The sequence below is a fragment of the Heterodontus francisci genome, chromosome 4, assembly GCF_036365525.1.
Source record: "Heterodontus francisci isolate sHetFra1 chromosome 4, sHetFra1.hap1, whole genome shotgun sequence".
NCBI lineage: Eukaryota > Metazoa > Chordata > Chondrichthyes > Heterodontiformes > Heterodontidae > Heterodontus > Heterodontus francisci.
Window position 1 is genome coordinate 133,072,609 of NC_090374.1, and position 25,251 is coordinate 133,097,859.

The 25,251-nt window shown below is 42.7% G+C and overlaps 1 protein-coding gene across 1 annotated transcript in view; it reads left to right on the forward strand.

Moving 5' to 3' along the window:
- The window catches only part of LOC137369253 (fibrillin-2-like), a 496,406-nt gene that overhangs the window by 269,572 nt on the left and 201,583 nt on the right, over positions 1-25,251 (forward strand). The window contains exons 18-23 of the mRNA XM_068030179.1: positions 2,532-2,657; positions 7,147-7,272; positions 15,674-15,793; positions 20,276-20,413; positions 23,649-23,699; positions 24,819-24,944. Of these exons, the coding sequence (XP_067886280.1) occupies positions 2,532-2,657; positions 7,147-7,272; positions 15,674-15,793; positions 20,276-20,413; positions 23,649-23,699; positions 24,819-24,944 (687 nt within the window). The remainder of the gene's footprint in view (positions 1-2,531; positions 2,658-7,146; positions 7,273-15,673; positions 15,794-20,275; positions 20,414-23,648; positions 23,700-24,818; positions 24,945-25,251) is intronic.

The window sequence follows — 25,251 nt, forward strand, 5'->3', positions numbered from 1 at the left end:
AAAACCAAAACAATATCTCAAGAGTCAAGCCTCCTAACCCCATATCAATCTTGACCCGTCACTTCTCTGTAAACATCTCCCCAAGTCAAAAAGCCCCTGCTGGGTATTTATCTGAAGAAAGGTGTTTTCCAGTAAGAGTTGTTTACAAACCAAGTCCAAAAGACTCTACAATGATCTTTTTTTAAAAAAAAACACCAAGTCCAGCATCTATGGAAGCCTTTTTTCAGTTTTAAAACACGTCCTCAAAATTTAACAAAAAATGGAAGTACTTTCGTAGCATTACCCTGCCATTTATGTCTACATTCATGGCCATTAGTCATCTCCCATCAAGCTCACAGCACTCAAAGATATCAAGGGCCCTAATTTGAATAAATTATCATGGCTGTTAAATGTTCTGAAGGTGCTGTCCTACCATCAGTACACTGACCTTATACAATAAGGTGGCCGCACATACAGCCGGAAATGCATGCATGCTCCCAACATATTGGGAACTTAGTAAGTTTATTGATGCCCAAAAGATGGACACTGAGCTGCTGAAATTTCTAGGCCCACATTTTCATTCGAGCACATTTATTTATACTAATAATAACTTTAATTTATATAACACAAAAAGTCCACCAGCATCTCAAGAGTCAGCAACTAAGGTTGCATGTTCACTACAGCTGTTTCAATACAAAACTAATTTTTCTGTACACCGAGACCATTGTTGATAGAACAGATTGCTTGCAAGAGTGCATTTTGGAAAATTGTGGACAGCATGCCTGTGATCTTCTGATTCTTGCTCACAACCAGCAACAACTTTGAATATATACCCTATAGTTTATTTTATTTATTTTTATTGGCTATCCCTCGCAGGCGAGGATGATTATATTCCGTGATTTCGGAGAGCAAGATGCCTGTGCATGACATCATTTACCGTGGAGAAACCATTGCATACCAGCTTCCACACACATCTTGACAGAACGACACCTTGATCCAATGGCAAGGAAACCAAGACAATTGGGGTTTTCGTTCTGCTGCAGCCTCCATCTGCCAGAACAGCCGTTGAGATATTTCAGATGACGCATCTTCCTCCGCCTGTTCTACCGTTGAGGACTTGTTTGCCAGAGCCCCATCTGCTGAGTGCTTCTAGGGTTCCTAACAGACTTTCACAGTAACTGAAGCAGCCCAGGACATAAAGAGTCCCAACCTACTTCACCCTTGGTGAACCTTAGGTTCCGAAGTCCACCCCCTCCTCCTGGTTCTTCTACCCTATAGTATAAATGTATCTTAAATCCAGTGTCAGGACCTAACCTGACACCAGAGCATGGAGGGTAAATACCAGTATGGACTGGTTGGGCCAAATGGCCTGTTTCTGTGTTGTAACTTCAACACATTTCTATGAAATTCCCATGAGGAAGGTTGTTTCACACAACTTTGATGTGGAGTTGGCTTGGGCCTTGTCTACCCATTTACATTCTGGGTACCCATTCTGGGTACTGCCTGTGCGGAGTTTGCAAGTTCTCCCTGTGTCTGCGTGGGTTTCCTCCGGGTGCTCCGGTTTCCTCCCACATGCCAAAGACTTGCAGCTTGATAGGTTAATTGGCCATTATAAATTGCCCCTAGTATAGGTAGGTGGTAGGGAAATATAGGGACAGCTGGGGATGTGGTAGGAATATGGGATTAGTGTAGGATTAGTATAAATGGGTGGTTGATGGTCGGCACAGACTCGGTGGGCCGAAGGGCCTGTTTCAGTGCTGTATCTCTAAACTAAACTACACTGTACTGGTTTGGTGTTGGGGTGAGGTGAACAGCTTTGCATTGACTCTGAAATTGTACGGGTAAAGCTTGGAGGCAAAGCTCCTAGTGTGGAATCTTGCTCAACAGCAGTTCTAATTCATGTGCCCTGTTGTCCAGAAACACTTTTCCATGCCAGGAATACAGCTGTTGAAAGTTTACCCTGTGGTGTAATTGGACCTGAAAACGAAATCATTTGGATATGATTATTTAAAAATTATGTATTTAGAGCTTTCTCCAGTAGTTGAGTACATAAAAGGATTACTTGAATGTGTAGGGCCAACTGTTGTTTAGAACTCAAAGGCACAACATACCTGGAGGTGATCTTCATTTCTCAGTTGACTGCATTAAATGTAACCAGTATATCGGAAAAGTCATTGCTCTAGATGTTTGCATGTGGGGCCAGTTTCCAAGTTTTTGCCACACGTATTGGAACATTGCAATCGTGAAGCGCTCAATTTTCCATCTATTCTTTTTAATGAACAGAAGATCAAGGGACATACATCCTTGATCTCCAAATATGCGCTGCCAGCTGCAGAGGCTCCGAACAGGAGTACTAGCTTTTAAAATTGGGTCTGTGTTCATGTTTATAAATGCAAGTTTTGTTATTGTGTATAATACCTTATTTACCACAGAAGGTAAAGGATAGTGGCAAATCCACTAAAACATCATTGATTTTTAAAAACTGTTTCTAATGATCCAAATGGAAAACATTTGTTTAAGTATTTAATGTTGTGTTGCTCTTTGGGTCAAAGATATTAATGAATGTGCTCTGGATCCGGAAATTTGCCCCAATGGAATATGTGAAAATCTTCGGGCCAGCTACCGCTGTATCTGTAACATTGGCTATGAGTCTGACATAAGTGGCAAGAATTGTGTGGGTAAGTAAAGCTATGAATGTTTCTGTATAATTTAACAACAAAGCAGCTTTTTCTTTTTTTGTTCCTTCTAACTCCCTGCAGGAAATCACTTATCACTGGCCAGCCTAGGCTATAAGGTTTGGAGCAACCAAACTTCCAATGAAGGTCATTTACTGAAAATCATTTGTGTGAAAGCTGTAGAATAAAAAATATTTTTACTCTGAACGCTACATAAAGCTGCAGGGGAAAAGTTCCTTCACTTAGTATTTTATTAGAAATCTGTGGAGTTGCAAATGAGCTAGAACTAACACTCCAAGTATGATGCTTTGATCGTTCCATTATGTTTAGAAATAACATTTGCTCATGCACTGATGCTTCTCCCAGCTGTGATCTTACTTATGTCCCTATCCTGTGTTTGATTCTCCCACTACGCTTTCAGCAACCCCCTTGTCCCCTCTCCAGAACTGAAAAATTCTCCCCCCCACTGGATGCTAATTTGATTTCCCTGCCAACTGAAATGGTGGGCTTTTGAATCTTTGAAACACGTGAAAAAGATTATCCTGGTCCTAAAATTGATGGACTATCACAGGGTTGTCCACCATACGGCCCACGAGCCAGGATCTGGCCTGACAAAGGTTTTCATCTGGTCTGCGGGTATAAACTGTACTCAGGACCATTCCTCATCCTCGCCAGGATTCGTGACTGACGATGGGAAATTTCTCTTTGTCGTCTTCTTGCAGACCGGCCTTTTTAAAAACATTGTGCTGTCAGTTTCATAGCTGACAGTTGCTGAAGCAGGAATGCACTTCTCAACATGGGACAGATTCAAGTTTTTCCAGCGGGTTTTTAACAAAAATTGGGAAACCCCGAACCTGTCCCAAGTTGGGAGGTCCCAAGCTGCTGTGCTGGGTGCTCCCGCTTCTTGAAACTGTCAGGGGGGGCGCAAACAAAGAGAGGGAGGGGGGGGAAACCAAGATGGTGGGGAAACAAAGAGAGAGAGAGGAAGGAAACAAAGAGAGAGGGGAACAGAGAGAGAGAGAGAGGGGAGGAAACAGAGAGAGAGAGGGGGAAACAGAGAGAGAGAGGGGGAAACAAAGAGGGGGGGTCAGAGAGAGAAGGGACGGACAGAGAGAGAGAGAGGGGGGACACAGAGATCGAGGATGACAGGGAGAGGGGGTAACAATACAGAGAGGGGGGAACACAGGAAGAGAGAGAGAGACAGAGAGAGAGATCAAGATCACTCCTAGCAGATGGATATCTATCCAGGATACTCTGCATCGCTACAAGAAGTGTGTGGGCAGACAGTGACTACTTGTGCAGGCAAAAAAATGCCAGGTATTGCACTAAATCTGTGTCCAGCATAGTGATGAGAAAATAAGTCAATAAATTAATCTACCCATCTAAAGCTTCTTCACAAAGATGCACATTTGTTGTTGTTTTGATTAATAATAAGATACATTTTTAATGCCTTTATCTTTCCGAAATTGTCTCACCGGCCCCCCTTGTAATACAAAAATTGTAATATGGCCCCCCATGCGAGAAGGTTGGACAACCCTGGACTACCAGAATTGAATGTCTGTGTCCAGATGTAGGTTGGCACATGGTCATCAGCTGGACTACCAGAGAAATTGTTGCACCATGGAACTCTGCTTGTGCTACTCCATGTAGAGAAATTATAGTCTCAAAGGTGTCTGTGACCTTTCTGTTAGTTCACTCTGTTAACTTGGAGAATCCCAGGAGAGGTAGACTATAAATTCTGAAAGACGAAAGGAAGCAAAGTTGTGAATTACTATACACAAATTACAAAACAATGAACTCCACATTTTGTTTTTGAGAAGAAAGGCCGTTGTAACTGATTTAATTGGAGTTATTTTTGATAGCACATTTCTATGTAGTGAGGTAAGAGAAAGCATTACTGAAAGTCTTTTCTTTCTTGCACATGTTTGACTCAGAGGAATTCTACATCTGTTTACCATGGAGCCATGGGAGCCAAAGATCATTTGTGCCTTTGGCAAAAGAAAATCATTTCCACTGACATTTGTCAAAAATATTGTTTCTTCAGATATTCCTCAAGCTTTTCCTTTTTTAATGTATTTACTTAATGCATTGCACTATAAGTCAGCAACCAAGCTAACAACAGCCAAAATGCTCTTATCCGAAACGTGTATAGGGTATTTTATTTACTCTATATCAGAGATTTGGAAGTATCCAATATTTTTAACCCTTTCACAGACATGTTCTATGATTTGGTCAGTGGTTTTTGGTAAGTATGTGCATATGTTGAATTCAATTCTTATTGCACAGAATTCCAACATTTTTATTGCCCTTTGCGGATTGTGTTCAGCAATCCAATCTCTTTTTAGTAAAAATGCAAAACCAGTGGCTTTGGCTATGAAGGGTAAAGTAATTGGTGTTTCCCATAATCAGAGTTATGGTAAATAAATGGTCAAATTTTGTTTTAATAATTGGGAATCCAGGACTTATTTTAGTGTTTTGAAGATCACATTGTGTGATTCTATCAATTTTTTTTCTCAAGGTTACATCTTTTCTCCTTTTGAATAAACATTGTATTTTTTCTGTATTTTGCATCTTTTCTTTCTTTCTTTTGAATCCCTATTTTTTCCTGCTCCTGATATATTTATTCAATGATTTTCCTGCTCATTCTCCTTCTCCTGGAAAGTAGGAATGTCCTGGGTTGCAGAGCTCTCCTCGGCTGTGAAATTCACTGTTCCACCATCACTGAGTGCTCAATTTTGTGTCTGATTATAATCCTGTGAAGCACATTGGGATCATTTACTATGTTAAAGGTGCTGTATCAATGCAAGTAGTTGTTGCTGTTTCTGATATCTAACTAAGAGCTAATAGAACTTTTCTGATAAAGAAGGATAATCCAGCTGGATGGCAGTTGGGATTGGCATTGAATTCCCACTCCCCCCTGAATGAGGGTCCAGCAATTTGTGCTTCAGTAAGCAAGTCAGAAGTCTCAGACATATTTCGAAAAATAACCATGGTCTCTCTTTGACATTATTGTTTTTTTTCTGTCTGAGATTTATCTGTGTGCAGGAGGAATGGGATCAATTGTATGTCTGTTATAAAATTGTTACCATGGTAAACATAGAAACAGAGAAAATAGGAGCAGAAGTAGGCCATTCGGCCCTTCGAGCCTGCTCCACCATTTATTATGATCATGGCTGATCATCCAATTCAGTAACCTGTTCCCACTTTCTCCCCAAATCCTTTGATCCCATTTGCCCCAAGAGCTATGGGCCAGAATTTTATGCCGCCCCAGCAGGTCGGATGGTGGCGTGGGGGCGGCGTATAATTGAGCGGCAGGCTCCGGGAGGCCGACCCGCCCCACTTACACCTCCGGGCAAGTTTACGGTGGGGGGTGGGAAACAGTCAATCAAGGCCCTTATGTGGCCACTTAACGCCCACTTAAGGGCCCTCGCCCACCTCCACGGGTATTTTACCCATGGCAAGCGGATGTGCTGTGGACGTGAAAGGCCACCCAGCGATAGCTGCCGGCCTTTCCGCGCCTCAGTGGGGGGGCATAGCAGTCAGGCACAGGATGCCAGATTGAGGCCCGCCCCCACCTCCCAACCCACCCCCGGGACACAAGACATCCCCCTCTCCCCAAACGACCATTCCAGCCTCATCAGGGAAGGACCAATCTCCCTGGTGAGGCATGCCGCTACTTGCCTTCCCTCCTCGATCCATGGCATCGGTTGGGCTGCAGTCCCAGCAGTGGCTATCACTTCCAGTGGCACTGCTGGGACTAAGAGCTGCCAGCCCGTAAAATATGGGACGGATCCCCGGGCTAGGCGGAAGTGGGTTCACCAGCAACTTTCACGTCAGAATCCGGCTCCCGTCCATCCACCATAAAATTCTGGCCATGGTTATTGAAGCTAACAAAATGACATTGAACTTCTAATAAGGTGATGTACCATGAAACATTTTATATCCTATAAAACACACACTGGTAAGGTTTTTGGAACTTAATTCAAAACTTCATTTATGGATAGTGTCATATAATGTGATACTCTTACAACACACAACTCATTACAGCACACGTCTCAATAAAATAAGTAGAACACATGGCTTTGGCTTCTGAAGACTGTATTGCAATGAAGAGGATTAAATCACTTGGTTCTCTTTCCTGACCTTTTTTTGACTGGTCACTAAGTTTATTTTCTTACATGATTAAAATATATAACAATGAACAGCAAGCAAGAGTTAATGACTCTCAGTGTAGCCCCATCCAGAAATAATACATACACATATTTAAACTGGTAATTGATTGATACAGAAATTTGACTTGATCCAAAGTCAGCAAAAGATCATGAAGATAAATGCAAAACTTTATCAAACCATTCTTACTAGATGTAATTAAATATAGGTTGGAAATAATCTATGCCAATGTTTGTGATTAATTATTCTGCTAAGGTTCTCTAATGTTTATATGAATAGTGTTTCACTTTGCCCTGTGATTTGTACAACTTTTATCTTCCAGACATTGATGAATGTGCAGTTAACAGGCTCCTGTGTGATAATGGGCTTTGCCGGAATACACCTGGCAGCTACACCTGCAGCTGCCCAAAGGGTTATCTCTTCAAACCAGACTCTGAGATGTGTGAAGGTAAGGATATTAATGAATGCAGTCAACTGAAAATGACATCTAATCTTTATAGCAATTTGGCATCAAGAAATAGCAAACATCTGCTTTGCAAGGTACCACCTGCCCAAATCACTTACAGAAGACTGCTTTTGCACTCCAGCAAGCCAGCACAAATTCCACAATGTGTGTTTTCCAACAATATCAAAAGAAGTATTTAAAACCAGAGTTGATGTAATTGGTTGCTATTTTTTTAGACTACATTCATTTGGTCAGTAGCAGAGGCTACCTCCAGTGCTACAAGTGGAAAAATATGACTACTATGCAAACCTTTTAACACTTAATGGTGCAAAAACTTTTACATGAATGTCCGTCCAATGACATTTCTCATTGTTCTATGTTCTCCCCAACTGCCAAAGGTACACAGTGGAGGTTTGCTTGCCTTTAATCAGCGATGCGTTTTTAAACAGGCTCTTATGTACCATCTCCTTTTTAATTGTATCCCTTCCATTAATCATACCAACCTCAAAAGAGTCTGGTGGCAGAACCACTGACTGCAAATGCTCTCTGTTACAACCATTTAGAAAGTCAGTCAGAAGTTAGCAGACAAATTTGTCATATTGGATTCATGTTTTCAGGAAAGTCACAAACAGAATTGCAATGGTTCTTCAGCAATTTTGTTTGTTGAATTTGTCAATTTGATTGCAAGTTAATTTGATTGCAGTGGTTAGCACCGCAGCCTCACAGCTCCAGCGACCCAGGTTCAATTCTGGGTACTGCCTGTGTGGAGTTTGCAAGTTCTCCCTGTGTCTGCGTGGGTTTCCTCTGGGTGCTCCGGTTTCCTCCCACATGCCAAAGACTTGCAGGTTGATAGGTTAATTGGCCATCATAAATTGCCCCTAGTATAGGTAGGTGGTAGGGAAATATAGGGACAGGTGGGGATGTGGTAGGGATATGGGATTAGTGTAGGATTAGTATAAATGGGTGGTTGATGGTCGGCACAGACTTGGTGGGCCGAAGGGCCTGTTTCAGTGCTGTATCTCTAAACTAAAAACTAAACTAAACTAAACTAAATACTTGAAGTGACAGATGTGATTTTGCATTGTCATTGTTTCACTATCTCACCACCATCACCAGCCCACCTCTACAAACAAAACAATCCCTAATCATTAAAATTGTCTGTCTCAAATTGTTCACTGTTGTCACTGTACTAGGCCGGCGCAGTGGTTAGCACCGCTGCCTCACAGCTCCAGGGACCAGGGTTCGATTCTGGGTACTGCCTGTGTGGAGTTTGCAAGTTCTCCCTGTGTCTGCGTGGGTTTTCGCCGGGTGCTCGGGTTTCCTCCCACATCCAAAGACTTGCAGGTGATAGGTAAATTGGCTGTTGTAAAGTGCCCCTAGTGTAGGGAGGTGATAGGGAATGTGGGATTACTGTAGGGTTAGTATAAATGGTGGTTGTTGGTCGGCACAGACTCGGTGGGCCGAAGGGCCTGTTTCAGTGCTGCATCTCTAAATAAATAGAAAAATAAATTTAAAAAATAAATAAATAAATATTGAGAGATCCCAATCTCTTATATTTGAGTGTACAAATGCACTACAAGGTTTTGAACTATGCAGTTGCAGACCAGGATGGGCTCAGATTCAATCCCTGACATGTGGTGAATTAGGTTCAAACTCAGATATAGGGCTGGATTTTCAATTACCCTCGGAGGCAAGCATAGATGCGGGCATGCATTGAAAATTGCATTCCTGGAAGGGATCCCGGTGCCTCTGGAACGTGAAGCAATTTTCAAAGGGAGGTGGGGGAACCGGAAACCCACGTGCCTCCAATTAAGTGGTAGTTGAGCTCATTGCTGAGCACATTAAAAAGCTTCTGAGGAGCAGTTTAACATTTCACAGTCGCCACGGGTGAATAAAATGCAGTGTCACCTGCTCGGTGCACTGCGGAAGCCATAAAGTGCTGTTGCTCTAAGTAAAAGTAAGTGAAAAAAAGGGTGATTGTAAAAGAGCGGTCAAGTACTTTGCATTTGGCCACTTGTGGGCACAGTGACACTGCTGGCCCTCTGGTCACCTCCCTGCTCCATTCTGTAAGGTAACGGCAAGCCCTGTTATGCTGCTGTCTGCCTCTGAGTATTCCAATGTAGAGCTGGCTCCCACCTTCATGCAGTGCCCAGCGTCACTAATTGGGTGCCGAGCTCACCTTCGGCCCAATTAGTGGCTTTCCATTTCAAAATAGTATCCACGTCTGCATTAGTGGGGTTAGAACCCAGAAATGAGCTGGGCATTGGGTTCCTGACCTCAGATTAAAAATCTAGCCCATGGTGTTCCCCTGGTTAAGTAGCCTATCAGCACTCTGAACTAGATTTTTCTATGCTAAATCACCCAAAAATGGGCAATATATTAACTGAAAGTAAAGGATAATAGGCAAGAAGTCCCACCATCGCAGAACAACCCTACCAATGAGCCAGGAATCTTCCTCCACCCACTCCAGCAGGAAAGTAGGCCAGGTGCTCCTTGTCTACCTGCTACACGTAAATGATGATGCAGAGGTAGATCCTGGCCACCCAACTTATTTTCCTGCTTCCTGCCACTACCACCACAGGGACTACCGGGAGATGAATGGTGGCATGTTCACTGAAGGCCCTTTTGGAAACAGAAGGTTGATGTTAAACCATTCCCCATACATGAATCAGCTCCTTCTAGAGAAGAGGAAAGGATAGAGGATTAGGTATTCTGAATAGAACATTGTTGTTTCCCACAGATGCTGTTGTTTTGCTAAAAAAAAATCTCAAACTCCACAAAATGTTGTTCCTTTGTGGTTGAGTCACTGGAGCTGAATCAGGGCACTGTGGTTTAGGGAATTTTAATTTTTTAGTCTGGACAGTAAATATTCTCCCAAATGGCGTAACAGTAATGATGTAAAACATGTGTCTTTTGATGTGTATTTCCAGGGTATTCAAAATTTTGTAAGTGGTAAACCAAAAGGTACTTTTTCCTTGTTTCTCTAATGTAACAGACACGTGTAATAAGAGCCCTTATGCAAACACAAAAACCACAACTGGATTCCTGATTTGAAACAGATATTGTATTTGGTCGTAAGATAATGCCTGCTGGAGAAAGGTTACAACACTATGTCTTGGTGTGGTCTGAGGTTTGGTAAACCTGAATGGAAAACTATATTCCATGTTTACTTTTTGGTAACCCAGTAGCAAATAAAGTTCATTTGCTATTCTCATGGTTCTGTTACCCTTCATTAAATGTCCTAGAGCATGCTAGAACTGCTTTCTTTTAATGATTAAATGGGGTACATTTAATATTCTTTCTCTATGTAACATTCTCGTCCCAGAGTTGCTAATCATGACTTATGCCATTATATCACTATGGGGCAACGCAAGGAGGCAGGCCCCAAGAATCATCTCAGTTGATACAAGGATTGAACCGTCACTGTTGGTATTATTCTGTGCCATACTCTAGCCAACTGAGCTAACTTGCCCCTGACACATTTAATATTAAGCTATGCAATTGACTAGAATTGCCTTTGATTCACTTGATCTGGAAGGCAATTTCAATTTTCTCTTCTTTTCAAGGTGGAAGTTCTTTAGTGCCTTCTCATAGAAACATAGAAACGTAGAAAATAAGAGCAGGAGTAGGCTATTCGGCCCTTCGAGCCTGCTCCACCATTCATTATGATCATGGCTGATCATCCAACTCAGTAACCTGTTCCCACTTTCGCTCCATACCCTTTGATCCCTTTAGACCCAAGAGCTATATCTAGCTCCTCCTTGAAAACATATAATGTTTTGGCCTCAACTACTTTCTGTGGTAGCGAATTCCACAGGTTCACCACTCACTGGGTGAAGAAATTTCTGCTCATCTCTACTAATACTGATTTCTTTCAGTTCCTCTCTCTCACTAAGCCCTGTATTCCCCAACATTTCTGGTATGATATTTGTGTCCTCCTTTGTGAAGCCAGAACCAAAGTATGCATTTAGTTGGTCAGCCATTTCTTTGTTCCCCATAATAAATTCCCCTGTTTCTGACTGTAAGGGGAAGACATATGTCTTCACCAATCTTTTTCTCTTCACAAACCTATAGAAACTTTTACAGTCAGTTTTTAAGTTCCCCGCAAGCTTGCTCTCGTACTCTATTTTCCCCTTCTTAATCAATCCCTTGGTCCTCCTTTGCTGAATTCTAAACTGCTCCCAATCCTCAGGTCTGTTGTTTTTTCTGGCAAATTTATATGCCTCTTCCTTGGATCTAATGCTATCTCTAATTTCCCTTGTAAGCCATGGTTTGGCATTTTACTTTCCCATTTTACTTTTGCGCCAGACAGGGATAAACAATTGTTGCAGTTCATCCATGTGCTCTTTGAATGTTTGCCATTGCCTACCACCATCATCCCTTTAAGTAACATTTCCCAATCCGTCATAGCCAACTCACACCTCATACCTTGATAGTTTCTTTTACGAAGATTCAGGACCCTAGTCTCAGAATCAACGACATCACTCTCCATCTTGATGAAGAATTCTATCATATTATGGTCGCTCATCCCCAAGGGGTCTCGCACCACTAGATTGTCAATTATTCCTCTCTCATTACACAATACCCAGTCTAAGATATCCTGTTTTCTAGTTGGTTCCTCAACGTATTGGTCCAGAAAACCATCCCGTATACAGTCCAAGAATTCCTCCTCTATGGTATTGTGACTAATTTGATTTGCCCAATCTATATGCAGATTAAAGTCACCCATAATTACAGATGTTCCTTTATCGCATACGTCTCTAACTTCCTGTTTAATGCCATTCCAACATCACCATTACAGTTCGGGGGTCTATATACAATCCCCACTAATGTTTTTTGCCCCTTAGTGTTTCTCAGCTCTACCCATACAGATTCCATATCGTCAGAGCTAATATCTTTCCTCACTATTGTGTTAATTTCCTCTTTAACCAACAATGCAACTCCATTGCCTTTTGCTTTTTGTCTGTCTTTCCTAAATACTGAATACCCCTGGATGTTAATTTCCCATCCCTGATCACCTTGCAGCCATGTCTCCGTAATCCCGACTATATCATACCCGTTTACATCTATTTGTGCGATTAATTCATCTACTTTATTGCAAATGCTCACCGCGTTAAGGCACATAGCCTTAAGGCTTGACTTTTTAACATTACTTGTTCCCTTCCCACTATTTTTCACTGTGGCCCTGTTTGATTCTGGCCCTTGATTTCTCTGCCTATCACTTTTCTTATTCCCCTTACTGTCTTTTGTTCTTGTCTTTGATCCCCCGTCTTCTGACTCCTTGCAAAGGTTCCCATCCCCCTGCCATTTTAGTTTAAACCCTCTCCAACCACTCTAGCAAATACTCCCCCAGGACATCAGTCCTCCTCCCTAGCTACTCCTTCCCTCAGAACTGATGACAGTTGCAAAATTTTGGCTGATGTACTTGAGAGGGCAGATGCTCAAACTCATTCACCTCTGCTTGAGATTCCACCATCCATCTTGATCCAATATGCCTCAAGATGAGTTTATACACAATTAAAAGGTTGTTCTTGATGTTAGAGTTGCCTTTAAGCACATAGATCAGGAACGCCCCATGTAACTAATAGAATTTCATATTGCAGTTGTAAATTCCCACAAGAATCCAGATATATTAAAAAGTCACATTAAAATGAACTACTTCCACTCAAGGAACTGAAGCAGCATAATATTAAACACGAGGTTAGATTTTCAGGTTTAATGCAGATGGGCAGCCTGAAATCACTCAGAACTGATGGCACAATGCAATATTTCTTTAAATTTCAACTGAATCATTTTCCATTCTTGCCTAGGATGCAACATGTGGGCCAATAATTTGAAAGCTTGAACCTGAACTGCCATGGTAGTAAAGGAGCTGAGGTCTCAAATAATTGGGCACAGAGGAATGAAGCCTTCTCTGTGCTTGATGTGATGAGTACAGAGAAATGCAAGTGGGAAGCACTTTTCATTCTGCACCGAATGGGCTGGATTTTCTTCTCCCGCCGCCAGGAGCAGCAGCGGGCATAAAAATGGCGGCTGCCGTGCCATTGTGATCTACCTCGCGGCGGCCCAGGCTAATGAGACAGTCAGGCCGCGCCCCTCAATCACCGTGGAGGGGGCGGGTTTTCCAACACCAGCAATGGCATCAGCTGTAATAAAAACAAGAAATGATGGAAATGCTCAGCAGGTCTGGCGGCATCTGTGGAGAGAGAAGCAGAGTTAACATTTCAGGTCAGTGACCCTTCTTCAGAACTCTTCAGTGTTCTGAAGAAGGGTCACTGACCCGAAACGTTAACTCTGCTTCTCTCTCCACAGATGCTGCCAGACCTACTGAGTATTTCCAGCATTTCTTGTCTTTATTTCAGATTTCCAGCATCCGCAGTATTTTGCTTTTATTATAATGGCATCAGCTGCCTGTGCGCAGGCGCCAGTACCATTTTTAAAGGGCGGCCAGCCCTGCTGGGTCATTTGATTTTTTTAAGGGCCATCCACCCCCCCAATGTACCGCCAATAAATCCATCGCCCCTTCCACCCCCCAATAACAATGAAATTCAACATTTGCCCTCTCCCTCCTAGAACACTTACCTTCAACACTTGGCCTTCCCCCTCCCAAACTGATCAAAGTGCAGAGGTCACCCCTTCCTACCCTTCCCTACACTAGTAATTTGCAATAGAGCCCGTTTTGCCACCCCCTCCCCCACCCCCACCCCCACCCCAAAACTGCACTAAAAATCATAAGTTACCCCCTTCCCCACCATGGTGGTGACTGCTTTCCCTGGACGGGAAAGTGAAGGCACTTGAGTGTCGGTTGCCACACAGAAGATCGCGTCCCGAAAGTAAGATCACTGTTGATTTTATTTAAATATATTCATTTCATTAATTTAAGTATGTTAATCAGGGTCCCGTTGCCCGGCAGCAGGGTGGCCGCCACAGAACCTCGGCGCCGCCAGAAGATCGGGCCCGGCACTCCCGCCATCGGGCTCTGTGGCGGGCCGCTGGCAGAACCATTTCCCAGCCCTGCCCCCGTCATGGAGCCCGATATCGGGAGCTCAGTAAAATCTGGGCCAATGTGTGATGATATCCAGTGGTAATAACTGATACAGTTCAAGTGGTCGCCAAGTCATTGGTGTCAGGCAAATGATAGGACCTTCACGTTTACCCACTGTACTATACTAACAGGGAATTAATTGCTTCATACAGAAGCAAACTTTGCTTTTCCGTCAGAGGTTCCTAAAAGTAATTTTAAGGATTTCGTCACTCTTACAAGGGGTGTAGCGATGATATACAGAAATAAACTGAAAAGTTATAAAACTTAGAACAAATTTAAAAGATTGGGACTTTGGCTGTCAACAGACTGGAGGACAAGTCATGACTCATACTTGAGTCATCCATTGTCTTCCTAGACTGAAAAACAATCAGCTCCGTCAGCGTGGAAATAAGACAGAGAATCACACATGGATGTGAGCTATAATCAAACAACTAAGACAGAGGCCTTTCCTGACCTTTCATCTCCAACTAACCTTCCCTACATGGACTGTGAACAACCCTCATATCCTCAAAATAGGGCCATCAAAGGCCATTGTGCAGCCCAGCAAGAACTGAAATCTAAAGTCAATTGAGCAGAACAAATGCTTGTAAGTTCACCTTAAAAGGTAATCGTTGAAGGACGAAGTGGGGTCTTGCCAGTACAGAACTTGAGACATCAAGATCAGGCTGGTCTCTCTTCAATCACACAGAAAACATCTAAAGCCATCTTGAACTCCAGCAATGCTGAGAAAGAGAAAGAGAGAGATTAGTTCCAGCCAACACAGTTGAACCCTATTGAAAAAAGTTGGAAGCCAGCTGCAGCAGAAACAAGAGAGTGCCTTTGTAAAAACTACTCTACTATCTCTGAGAATTGAGCTAAGCCATCGGCACCATCTTCAACCGGAAGAGGAATGCAGAAGGCTGCAACAGCCCAACAATTACCAGACAACTAGAATCCAGGCCTGCAACCCACCTTCTGAGAGGATCCCACAGGTTTTCCCTAAACAACAGACTTACACCTTTAACTCTTACTCTTTACTTTCTATCTATCTTCTCTTGAGAGTGCATGTGAGAGTGAATGTGTGCATGAGTGGTGTTGTGAAAATTTTGGAGAATGAATATTGTTTAATAAATAGTTAATCTTCTGTTTTAAATCTACACGAAAACCCGTTACTGTCTATTTATTTGGCAAGTAAAGCACAGGGGTTTAAACACTAATAACACAAAAGCACTGTCTGTGGTCATTTGGAACAGTGGAAACCAGCCACGCCATCACTCACCTGTCCCTAACAGTTTTTAAAAATGAAATTTTTAATTGCTTTGACTGAATGACTATGTAAATCTGTAACAATATTTAAGAGTGACTATTCCATTTCTCCAGATGTGAATGAATGTGAGAACAGCCCTTGCGTCAATGGGGAGTGCAGGAACACAGCAGGTTCATTCTCTTGTGAGTGCTCTACTGGTAGCAAACTGGATCCAAGCAGAACTGTCTGCATTGGTAAGACAAACAATTTCCCTTTCTCTTTAAAATAAAAAATAGCTCAAAGGACAAACTCAAAATAATTTCAAGGTTGAGAAAATAAATTGAATTCTAGCTGTATATTTTTTTGAACTAATTTGTGCTAATTTTCTTCTCAAATGACATTACATTTGTGATGAGGTTATGAAAGTGTAAAGTTCAGGTTTTTAAGCATTTAAGTATTACTTATGCCACCATTAAGTTGTGATTTTTCTTCATTACATTTTTCACAAATAGCCATGAAAAAATAGAAATCCTTTCCTTTCTGACACATGCAGCCTTTAATATATCAAAGTATCAAATTAGTCTAAACAATCATTTTAATGAATATTAGTTTGGACCCTTCTTATTGAGTGTCAAACTCAACAGAAACAAAGGCCGGGATTTAACCCTGGGCAGACGGGAGCTGGCCACAAACTGAAAAGTTGGTGGCCAACCCGCTTCCGCCTGGCCTGGGGATCCAACCTGTATTTTGCTGGTCACCAGGATTTAAATGGTGTGAGGCGGGACTTCCACCTACTTGAGGCAGGAAGTTCCGCCTAATAGAGCTGCCTGCCATGGGAGCGGTGGTCACTGCTGGGACTGCAGTCCAGCCTACAGAAGATGATGTCGGGGAACCCCGGACATAAGGTAAGTTTTTGCTGCCTCGCCGGGGGTGATCGGTCGGGCTCCGGCGAGGCTAGGGTGGTCAATTGAGGCGACGGGGGGGTGGTGGTGGTGGTTGGAGCAGTGGAGGCGGCCCTCCAGGGTGCCTGATCAAGAGGGCCCTCCCCAAGCCATCAGAGAGCCGCCAGGTGGCTTTTCTCGGGCTTGGGACGCTCACTTGCCATGTGTAAAATCCCCATGGCAGCGGGTGAAGGCCCTTAAGTGGCTACTTAAGGGCATTGATTGGCCTGGGACAGGCAAGCAGGCCATATTTCACCGCCGCCACCCTACATAAAGTGGCAGCGGAGGAGGAAGCAGGTTAGGAAGGGCCCCCCAAGCCTCCCGCTCAATTTTATGCCACCACCCACCAACCACCCCCGCCACCATCCTGCCCTTTGGAGGGTGTAAAATTCAGTCCAAACTCTTACATTTGCAGTGTAGAATTCAGTTAATGGTTCTGCCTCATATCCAACAGAGCAGCAACTGTTCATTGGTAATGTATATCTACCTTTCCATAGTCTGACTGATTTTCCTGAAAATGTTCTGAGCCGTGTATTTTGAGAACCTGTTAAGATGCCTTTAATAATTGACACCACATAGAAGCCAGTTCTGACTTGGCACCTTGACATCCCTGAAACTCATTAGGAGTTTCATTATCCATAGCCTGTCTAACCACACTCAATATGGATTCAGAAGAGGAAGATACCTGACTGACTAAGCTCCATCTCATCTTTGAAGAGGTGACACACCAGTTGGACTGTGCAAAGCCCTATGACACGTTGTACCAAGAATCTCAAGAGGCAAATAACACAGTTCCACCCAAAAAGCTATTAATTTAATTGTGTGATTCAGGACAAATTCTGGCAATGGATAATGGCTGAAAGGTAGAAGTAATGAATATTCATTGGAGAAGTGATGTCAGGGTGGGGGATTGGAAGTACTGAGTGGGGTTACTTAGGGTTCAGTATTGCGACCACTCCTGTTTCTAATTTGCATAAATGAGCTGGATTCAAATACTCAGTGTAACAGGACCAGAGTTACAGATAACACCAAACCAGGAGGGGCAATGGAAAATGGGGAGGCAGCTTAGAAATTATAGAATGACTTGGATAAGATATATAAATGGGCAAAAAATGGAAGATAAAATTAATTCTGACAAATGGAAAAACACCTAATGCATAAGAAGAAAATATAAACAAATAAGGTGTTGAAATGACTAACAATGAAGCCGAAAAAAATCGACACTCTGTCATGTTTGGATCTGCATGTGTGCTAAATAAGTTGAGCATCACTTCCACACTGGAAAGGATGGGTCCAAGCTCTGCTAAAAGCCCTGTGACAAATACGTACCAGAATCTTCCATGTTCATTGAGATTTACCACAGGCTTTCTGGCAGGCCTGCCAATGCATCAAGCATTTCTGTGTGCATACCCATCAACCACCCAACTGAAGTCCTCACCTGAGTCCTTTGGAGCAGAACTTGTGTGCAACCTCAACCCCCAGCACCTATGGTCCCCTTGTCCCCTGCCCTGGCTGCAGGCCACTTGTGCCCACTGTCACACCACATGCAGATCCCACCTCTAAGATATCCTTTAATGTACGTGCAGTGCCTGTATCTGAGCTGGTGGCTGCCAATATGAGGGTGTGTGACGGTCTTTCATCTTCTTTACTGTCTTCCTGCTGTTCTACTTCTTCCTCCTCCATTACTTCTTGGCCAAGTTGGGTATCTGATAGGAGAACAGCATAAGGGTGGAGTTGTGGTGAAGGGATGGTGGAAAGGTAATAGGTGCATGCTTACACCATCTGTAGTTTGAAAATCAGAAGAGATTGTGAGACGAGGGGATACTGGGATGTTAGAAACAGGATTATATATGAGGATACCATCATCTTCAATGGTTTCAGTCCGGCCACTGACCACAGCCTCGATGATGGCAAACACTATCTTCTCCATCGGGGTAAGGACATGCAGCCGTGCCCATCAGCTTAACTCTTTCTGTCTCCAGTTATACATCACCTTGTCCTGCGAAAGAGAGGGGGACGTGTCAGTGAGTGTGGTGCAGTGTGTTTGCATGATATGGCTATCATGGTTGAATAGCTGGAAGTATGTGCAAGCTGTGGGTATAAGACTTGCAGAAATGCTAAGTATGTGAGGGTGAGGGAAACTACGCATGTTAGGAATGAGTCCTGATTGATACAGATTGTTGATAGGTGAGTAATAGGGGAGTGATGCATTAAGCAGTGTGTGAGGCTAGTGGTGCTGTTGGTGGGATATGGCATTTGAAAATGCATTCACTGACCTTGATTACGCAGGTGAGGTCATTCAATTTCTTGCAGCACTACATCCAGGTCCTTGGGGCTAGGCTCCTGGCATTGACTGTCCGAGCTATCTAGCCCCACTGCCTTTTCAAAGTTTGTATGGAGGGCCTCCTGGCCCCCTACAGGTAGATGGCATCTTTCCTCCTCTCCACCTTCTGCTTCAAGGCCTCCAGTGCAGGATCTGAAAATCTTGGTGCCCGCTCTCTGCCTTGTTATGCTATTCTTTTGTCTTTTCCAGGTCAGCATCAATGCAGAATGACTTCTAGCACTGCTCCAACCAGAATACCACCGCTCCTTAAGATGTGCAGGCCAGCTTTAACGCATACTAACCTTGCGCAATTATGCATCTTCTCCTCCGCTGCACAGTCGCTCACTCGTTGCATGCTGGAAATATCTAAATTAGCAGGCAGCATGAAGTTTGCGATCCCTACACCCATTTTAAGGGGTTATCAAATTTTGTGGCCTCAATCTCTAGAGGCAGTACAGAGAAAGAAAATTCACTGATCCATCGTACCTAAGGTCTTAGTTATAAGGAAAGCCTGGGGACAGCTATCCGAGAGGTATCTTAGAGAGATGTGCAAGGTAGTTAAGGGACTGGAAAAGGTAAGCCTTGAATATTGCTTTTGGTTAAATAGCAATGGTAGGACATGGGAGACATAGCTTTGAAATAGTAGAAGGTTAATTTAGGAATAATGTCAGAAAAATCCTCTTTACACAAAAAGTGATCAACACATGGAATAAGTTTCCAGGAAGAGTCGTGGAGATAAAAATTGGATGTTGAAACGGGGAGCATCTCTCAGGGTAGATGGGCCTAATGGCCTTCATTATCTCTCATTGTCTTGTAATTTGTGACATTTGAACTTCAGATAACAATAGGATCTAGCTTGACTGTGATGTCCTCTGTGGTTAAATAGCCAACATTCGCCATCTATATTCTCATGGCCACTTGGGTGAGATATCTGTGGAACTGTATACAGCAATGAGGACACGAGAGGAGGAAAGAAATATTTTTATTTTCATTTTAGTAATTTCCAGACAACCCTCTCAAAGTGTTAGAATATGAAGCCAGAAACAGAATAGGTGGCAACCCATATGTTGGGTCCCAGTCTTCGCTTTCCTGCTGAAGGGAGGTGATAATCAGAAGCTACATTTCTTCCCAAAAAAGGGAAGTTATTATGGAGTCTGTCTTGTGCAGTTCCTTTTGGTTGCCTCAGAACAGTAATGACAAATGGATGGGAAAAATTAGAGTGATTCTTACACACACATCACTCTTTATTAGAAGAAAACAAATTCTTAAGATTTTGACTGGCCCAGTACACAAATGTTGCCGACACATTATATGGCCAGTAGAACAACACATACCTTTTCCAGAATTGAGTATGAAGATATGTTGAGCACCCACTCATCTTGGGGTCAAGCACATGACATTCTGAGATAATTGTCGGTAAACAGGGCTCATTAATCTTGTAATTACTTGAATTTTCTCACAATTTATAACAGACAGCGTGAAAGGAACTTGCTGGTTGAACATCCAAAACAGCCGCTGTGAAGTGAACATCAATGGAGCCACACTGAAGTCAGAATGCTGTGCTACTCTGGGAGCTGCATGGGGCAGTCCTTGTGAACGATGTGAACCAGGTATTGAAACTGTGGATCAGAGCAAAAAACATTTACAATTATGAAAATGTGTTGGGAATTGAATTAAATTGATTGTGCAGAATTTTTTAAATGAGGACTACTTCCTTAAGCCAATTTCTTGGATAGAATAACAGCACTTTGAGATCAATCTTTGTGTTTTTGGCACCACACCAGGCACTTAGGCTTAAGTTTACTGCAGGATTCCTTAAAAATAACACAAAATGCATTGTTTAGTAAATTAACCAGAATATTTCCTCACTTTTTTACTTTTGAATCTTTAGCAATTTTCACATGATTGAGAACGAATACTTTCAGAAACTTTGCTTAAAAAGTAAATTGTGTGTGCCTTAATATCATGTTATGTTATATTATCAATGACTGCATCATCCATTTGTATGATATTCCTCTGCTATTTTAGTGAAGGTGCTAACCCAATTAAAGCTGTTAATGTGTTTTAATGAATTTTTCTTACTAATGTATCGCATGATTTCAAGACAGTATTGTTTTATTTGTGCGAGTGTATCTATTCTTTTCTCTCTCATGTAATTATCTAACTTCTCCTTAAATACATCTAGGCTATTCACCTCAAAGACTGCAAATTTCACATTCTTACCACTCTTCTTCTAAATTCCTTATTGGATTTATTAGTGGCTATCTTATATTTATCACCCCTAGTTTTGAAATTGCCCACAAGTGAAAACATCCACTCTACGTCTACCCTATTGAACCCCTTCATAATTTTAAAGACCACTATCAAATCACCTCTCAGTCCTCTCATTTCTCGAGAAAAGAACTCCAACCTGGACAGTTTTTCATGATAGTTGTACCTGCTCAGTTCTGGTATCATTCTTGTAAGTCTTTTCTCTGCTTGCCCCAGTACTTTTATATCTTTTTGGTAATATGGAGTTCAGAACTGTACACACTATTCTAAATTTGGTCTAACCAAGGTTCTATACAAGTTTAACATAACCTCTTTGCTTTTGAATTCTGTTCTCTAGAAATTAACATGGTTATGGCTTTGCTATCTTGTGTTACTACTTTTATTGATTTATCCTAGATCCCTTTGCACCTCTATTCCATTTGACTCTTAATTTTCTAGGATTAGGCAACCTCCTTATTCCTCCTACAAAAATGCACAGCCTCACACTTATCTATAGTGAAATTCATTTGCCCTGGTTTAACCCAGAGCGGGAATCAGGTGGGCAGGGAAGTTGACTCCTGCTCCTCCTGGCCCCTCCAGAAAAGTTTTTTAAAAAACCCTGCTTGGGCCTCGTCTGGTTCTGAATCCTCTTTCCACTACATTCACCTGGTGGGAAAGCCACAATAGCTACCTGACTCCAGTCATCAGTTACGATTGTTGCCATCAGACCGTGACTTGCATTTAAAAAGGAATCCGCCACATTTAGTTGTGCACCCTTACCACCTGCTTAGATGAGCAGGTTAAAATTGAAGATAGTGGGAACAATACAAAACGCCAGGGAGTCACCTTGCCAATTTTAAATGCCCACTTATCAGTTTCCAGTACCAGGTGGGTACAGTTAAAATCACCCCTTATGTTTCTCATCAAGAAAATTTGGTGGACTATCAGAAGCTGAAAATTAACTAATTTATGTGCCTGATGGGTGAGAAATTTATTTGGCAGTGTTATTGAATAAAAGCTATAACACTGGCATCTATGTCACATGTCCTGTCTACAAAAAGCAGGAAAAATCCAACCCGGTCAGTTACTGCCCTATCAGTCTACTCAAGATCATCAGCAAAGTGGTTGAAGGGGTTGTCGACAGTGCTATCAAGCTCAGCTGACTCTCAGTTTGGGTTCTGCCAGGGCCACTCAGATCCTGACCTCATTACAACCGTGGTCCAAACAAGGACAAAAGAGCTGAGCGCCAGAGGTGAGTTGAGAGTGACTGCCCTTGACATCAAGGCAGCATTTGACCAAGTATGGCATCAAGGAGCCCTAGCAAAACTGGAGTCAATGGAAATCGGGGGGGAAACTCTCTGCTTGTTGGAGTCATAGCCAGCACAAAGGAAGATGGTTGTGGTTGTTGGAGGTCAATCATCTAAGTCTCAGGACATCACCGCAGGAGTTCCTCAGGATAGTGTCCTAGGCCCAATTATCTTCAGCTGCTTCATCAATGACCTTGCCTCCATTATAAGGTCAGAAGTGGGGATTTTCGCTGATGATTGCACAATGTTCAGCACCATTCACGACTCCTCAGATACTGAAGCAGCCTGTGTTAAGATGCAGCAAGACCTGGACAACGTCCAGGTTTGGGCTGATAAGTGGCAAGTAACATCCGTGCCATACAAGTTGCGTGTAATGACCATCTCCAACATGAGAAAATCCAACCATCTCCCCTTGACATTCAATGGCATTACCATCACCGAATCCCCCACTATCAACATCCTGGGGGCTGCCATGGACCAGAAACTGAACTGGAGTAGCCATATAAGTGCTGTGTCCACAAGAGCAGGTCAGAGGCTAGGAATTTTGTGGCGTGTAACTCACCTCCTGACCCCCCAAAACTTGTCCACCATCTACAAAGCACAAGTCAGCAGTGTGATGGAATACTCTCCACTTGCCTGGATGGGTTCAGCTCCAACAACACTCAAGAAGCTCGACACCATCCAGGACAAAGGAGCCCGATTGATTGGCAGCCTATCCACCACCTTCAACATACATTCCATCCACCACCGACACACAGTGGCAGCAGTGTGTACCATTTACAAGATGCACTGCACAACTCACCAAAGCTCCTTCAACAGCACCTTCCAAACCTGCAACGTCTACTTCCTAGAAGGACAAGTGCAGCAAATGCATAGGAACACCACCACCTGCAAGCTTGGAACTATATTGCCGCTCCTTCACTGTCGCTGGGTCAAAATCCTGCAAATCCCTTCCTAACAGCACTGTTGGTGTACCTATACCTCAAGGACTGCAGCGGTTCAAGAAGGCAGCTCACCACCACCTTCTCAAGGGCAATTAGGGATGGGCAATAAATGCTGGGCTAGCCAGTGACGCCCACATCCCATGAACGAATAAAAGAAGGCAGAATCCTTCTGTCTCCACAGATGCTGCCTAACCTGCTGAGTGTTTTCTCGTATTTTCCGTTTCTATTTCCGATTTCCAGCATCTGCAGTATTTTACTTCTGTCAGAACATTATCTGTTGATGAATAATTAGTATAATACAGAATCTGGGATTTTTGTACTTGAACTTGTATCTTTATCTACAGATACCACCTGTCCAAGAGGATATGCAAGAGTTAAGGGTGTAGCCTGTGAAGGTAAGAATATCTTAACCTTAAAATATATTGATACAGGAACACTCACTAACACAGAAGAAAAAATTCTGTTCAGAAGAAAGAACTTTCATTTACATAGCACCTTCCATGTTTTTATGGCATCATAAACACTTCACAGCCAATGAAGTACCTTTGAAGTGTAGGTACTTTTGTCATGTAAGCAAACGCAGCAATTAGTTTGCACACAAGGTCCCACACAAAGCAATGAGGTAGGTGACTAGATATTCTGCATTCGAGGTGTACATTGATAAATAAATGCTGGCCAGGACATCAAGAGAACTCTTCCTTGCAAATTGCCATTGGATCTTTTATGTCCACCCAAGAGGGAAGATGGGGCCTCATTTTAACATCTCATCTGAAAGATGGCTCCTCTTTCAATGTAGAACTTCCCCAGTACTGTGCTTAAGTGTCATTTCAGATTATGTACTCATATCTCTGGAATGGGACTTGAATCCAATATGTATTGAACATTCTAAGACAAAATGGAATTAATACAATAATGTTGCCATCATCACACATGAATGGCCCTGGGAGAGAACCCACAATGGAATTACCATCAAATGTTTCCACCTATTAGTACTGACTACCACCAAGTTTCAGATTTCTAAATAGATTTTCCACCCTCTCAACACAACCAGCAGTAACCTTGAAAAAGATAAGTTGAATCTGCCCAGCAGCCACTGAAATATTCACATTTTTCAGCTTCTTGCAGTAGAAGACAATAACAAAAACTAATGATGATAGTGAGAACTCATTCAACCCTGAGAAAATCCTCCGATTGGCCCTCCAGCTTCAAGAGCCCGCCTGGACCATGAGCCCACCCTCTGATCGCTAATTGGTCAATTTGGGGAAAATCACTACAGGCTGACTGTTCCTCACACAATGTGGGGTTGTGTACCCCATTTGACCCCGATGTCAGGGTCTCGACCCAAAGGGCAAAACCCTGCCCCTAGTGTCTGTGTTTGTTTCACTTAGCAGGATGTGTTGTGAATTTGTTTTCATCGTTGTGCCTATTTAAAAGAAATATTAATTTCTAATACCCAAACTGAAAGAAATGGTTGGGGCCAGAGTGTCTCACTCTTTTTTTGTCTCTTTGAATAGATGTGAATGAATGCATGGTCTTTCCTGGCATTTGCCCAAATGGGCGGTGTGTGAATACTCAAGGGTCCTTCCAATGTGAATGCCCTGAAGGGCTGACCAGAGATGGCACAGGCCGAATTTGTGTTGGTAAGAATCCAGTTTTCCTTTAAATATAGTAAAGGTTCAGACAGAACCTGTTTTTGAAATGTCAGTTTTTAAGTGCAAAAATTGATTAGGAGAGAGGAAATTGTCCATGCGTCGTGCAGAATTCAACTACTTTTTAAGCATAAGGCCTTTGGCGGGGGAGGGGGTTGCGGGTTGTGATATGGGTGTACATATGTGGATACCTTAGAGTATTCACTTTTGCATTTCTAGACTAATGCTGTAAATACTTAGTACGTAATTAGTTCATAGAAATATACAGAAGGCATAAATGCAGTCGTGAAATATTGCT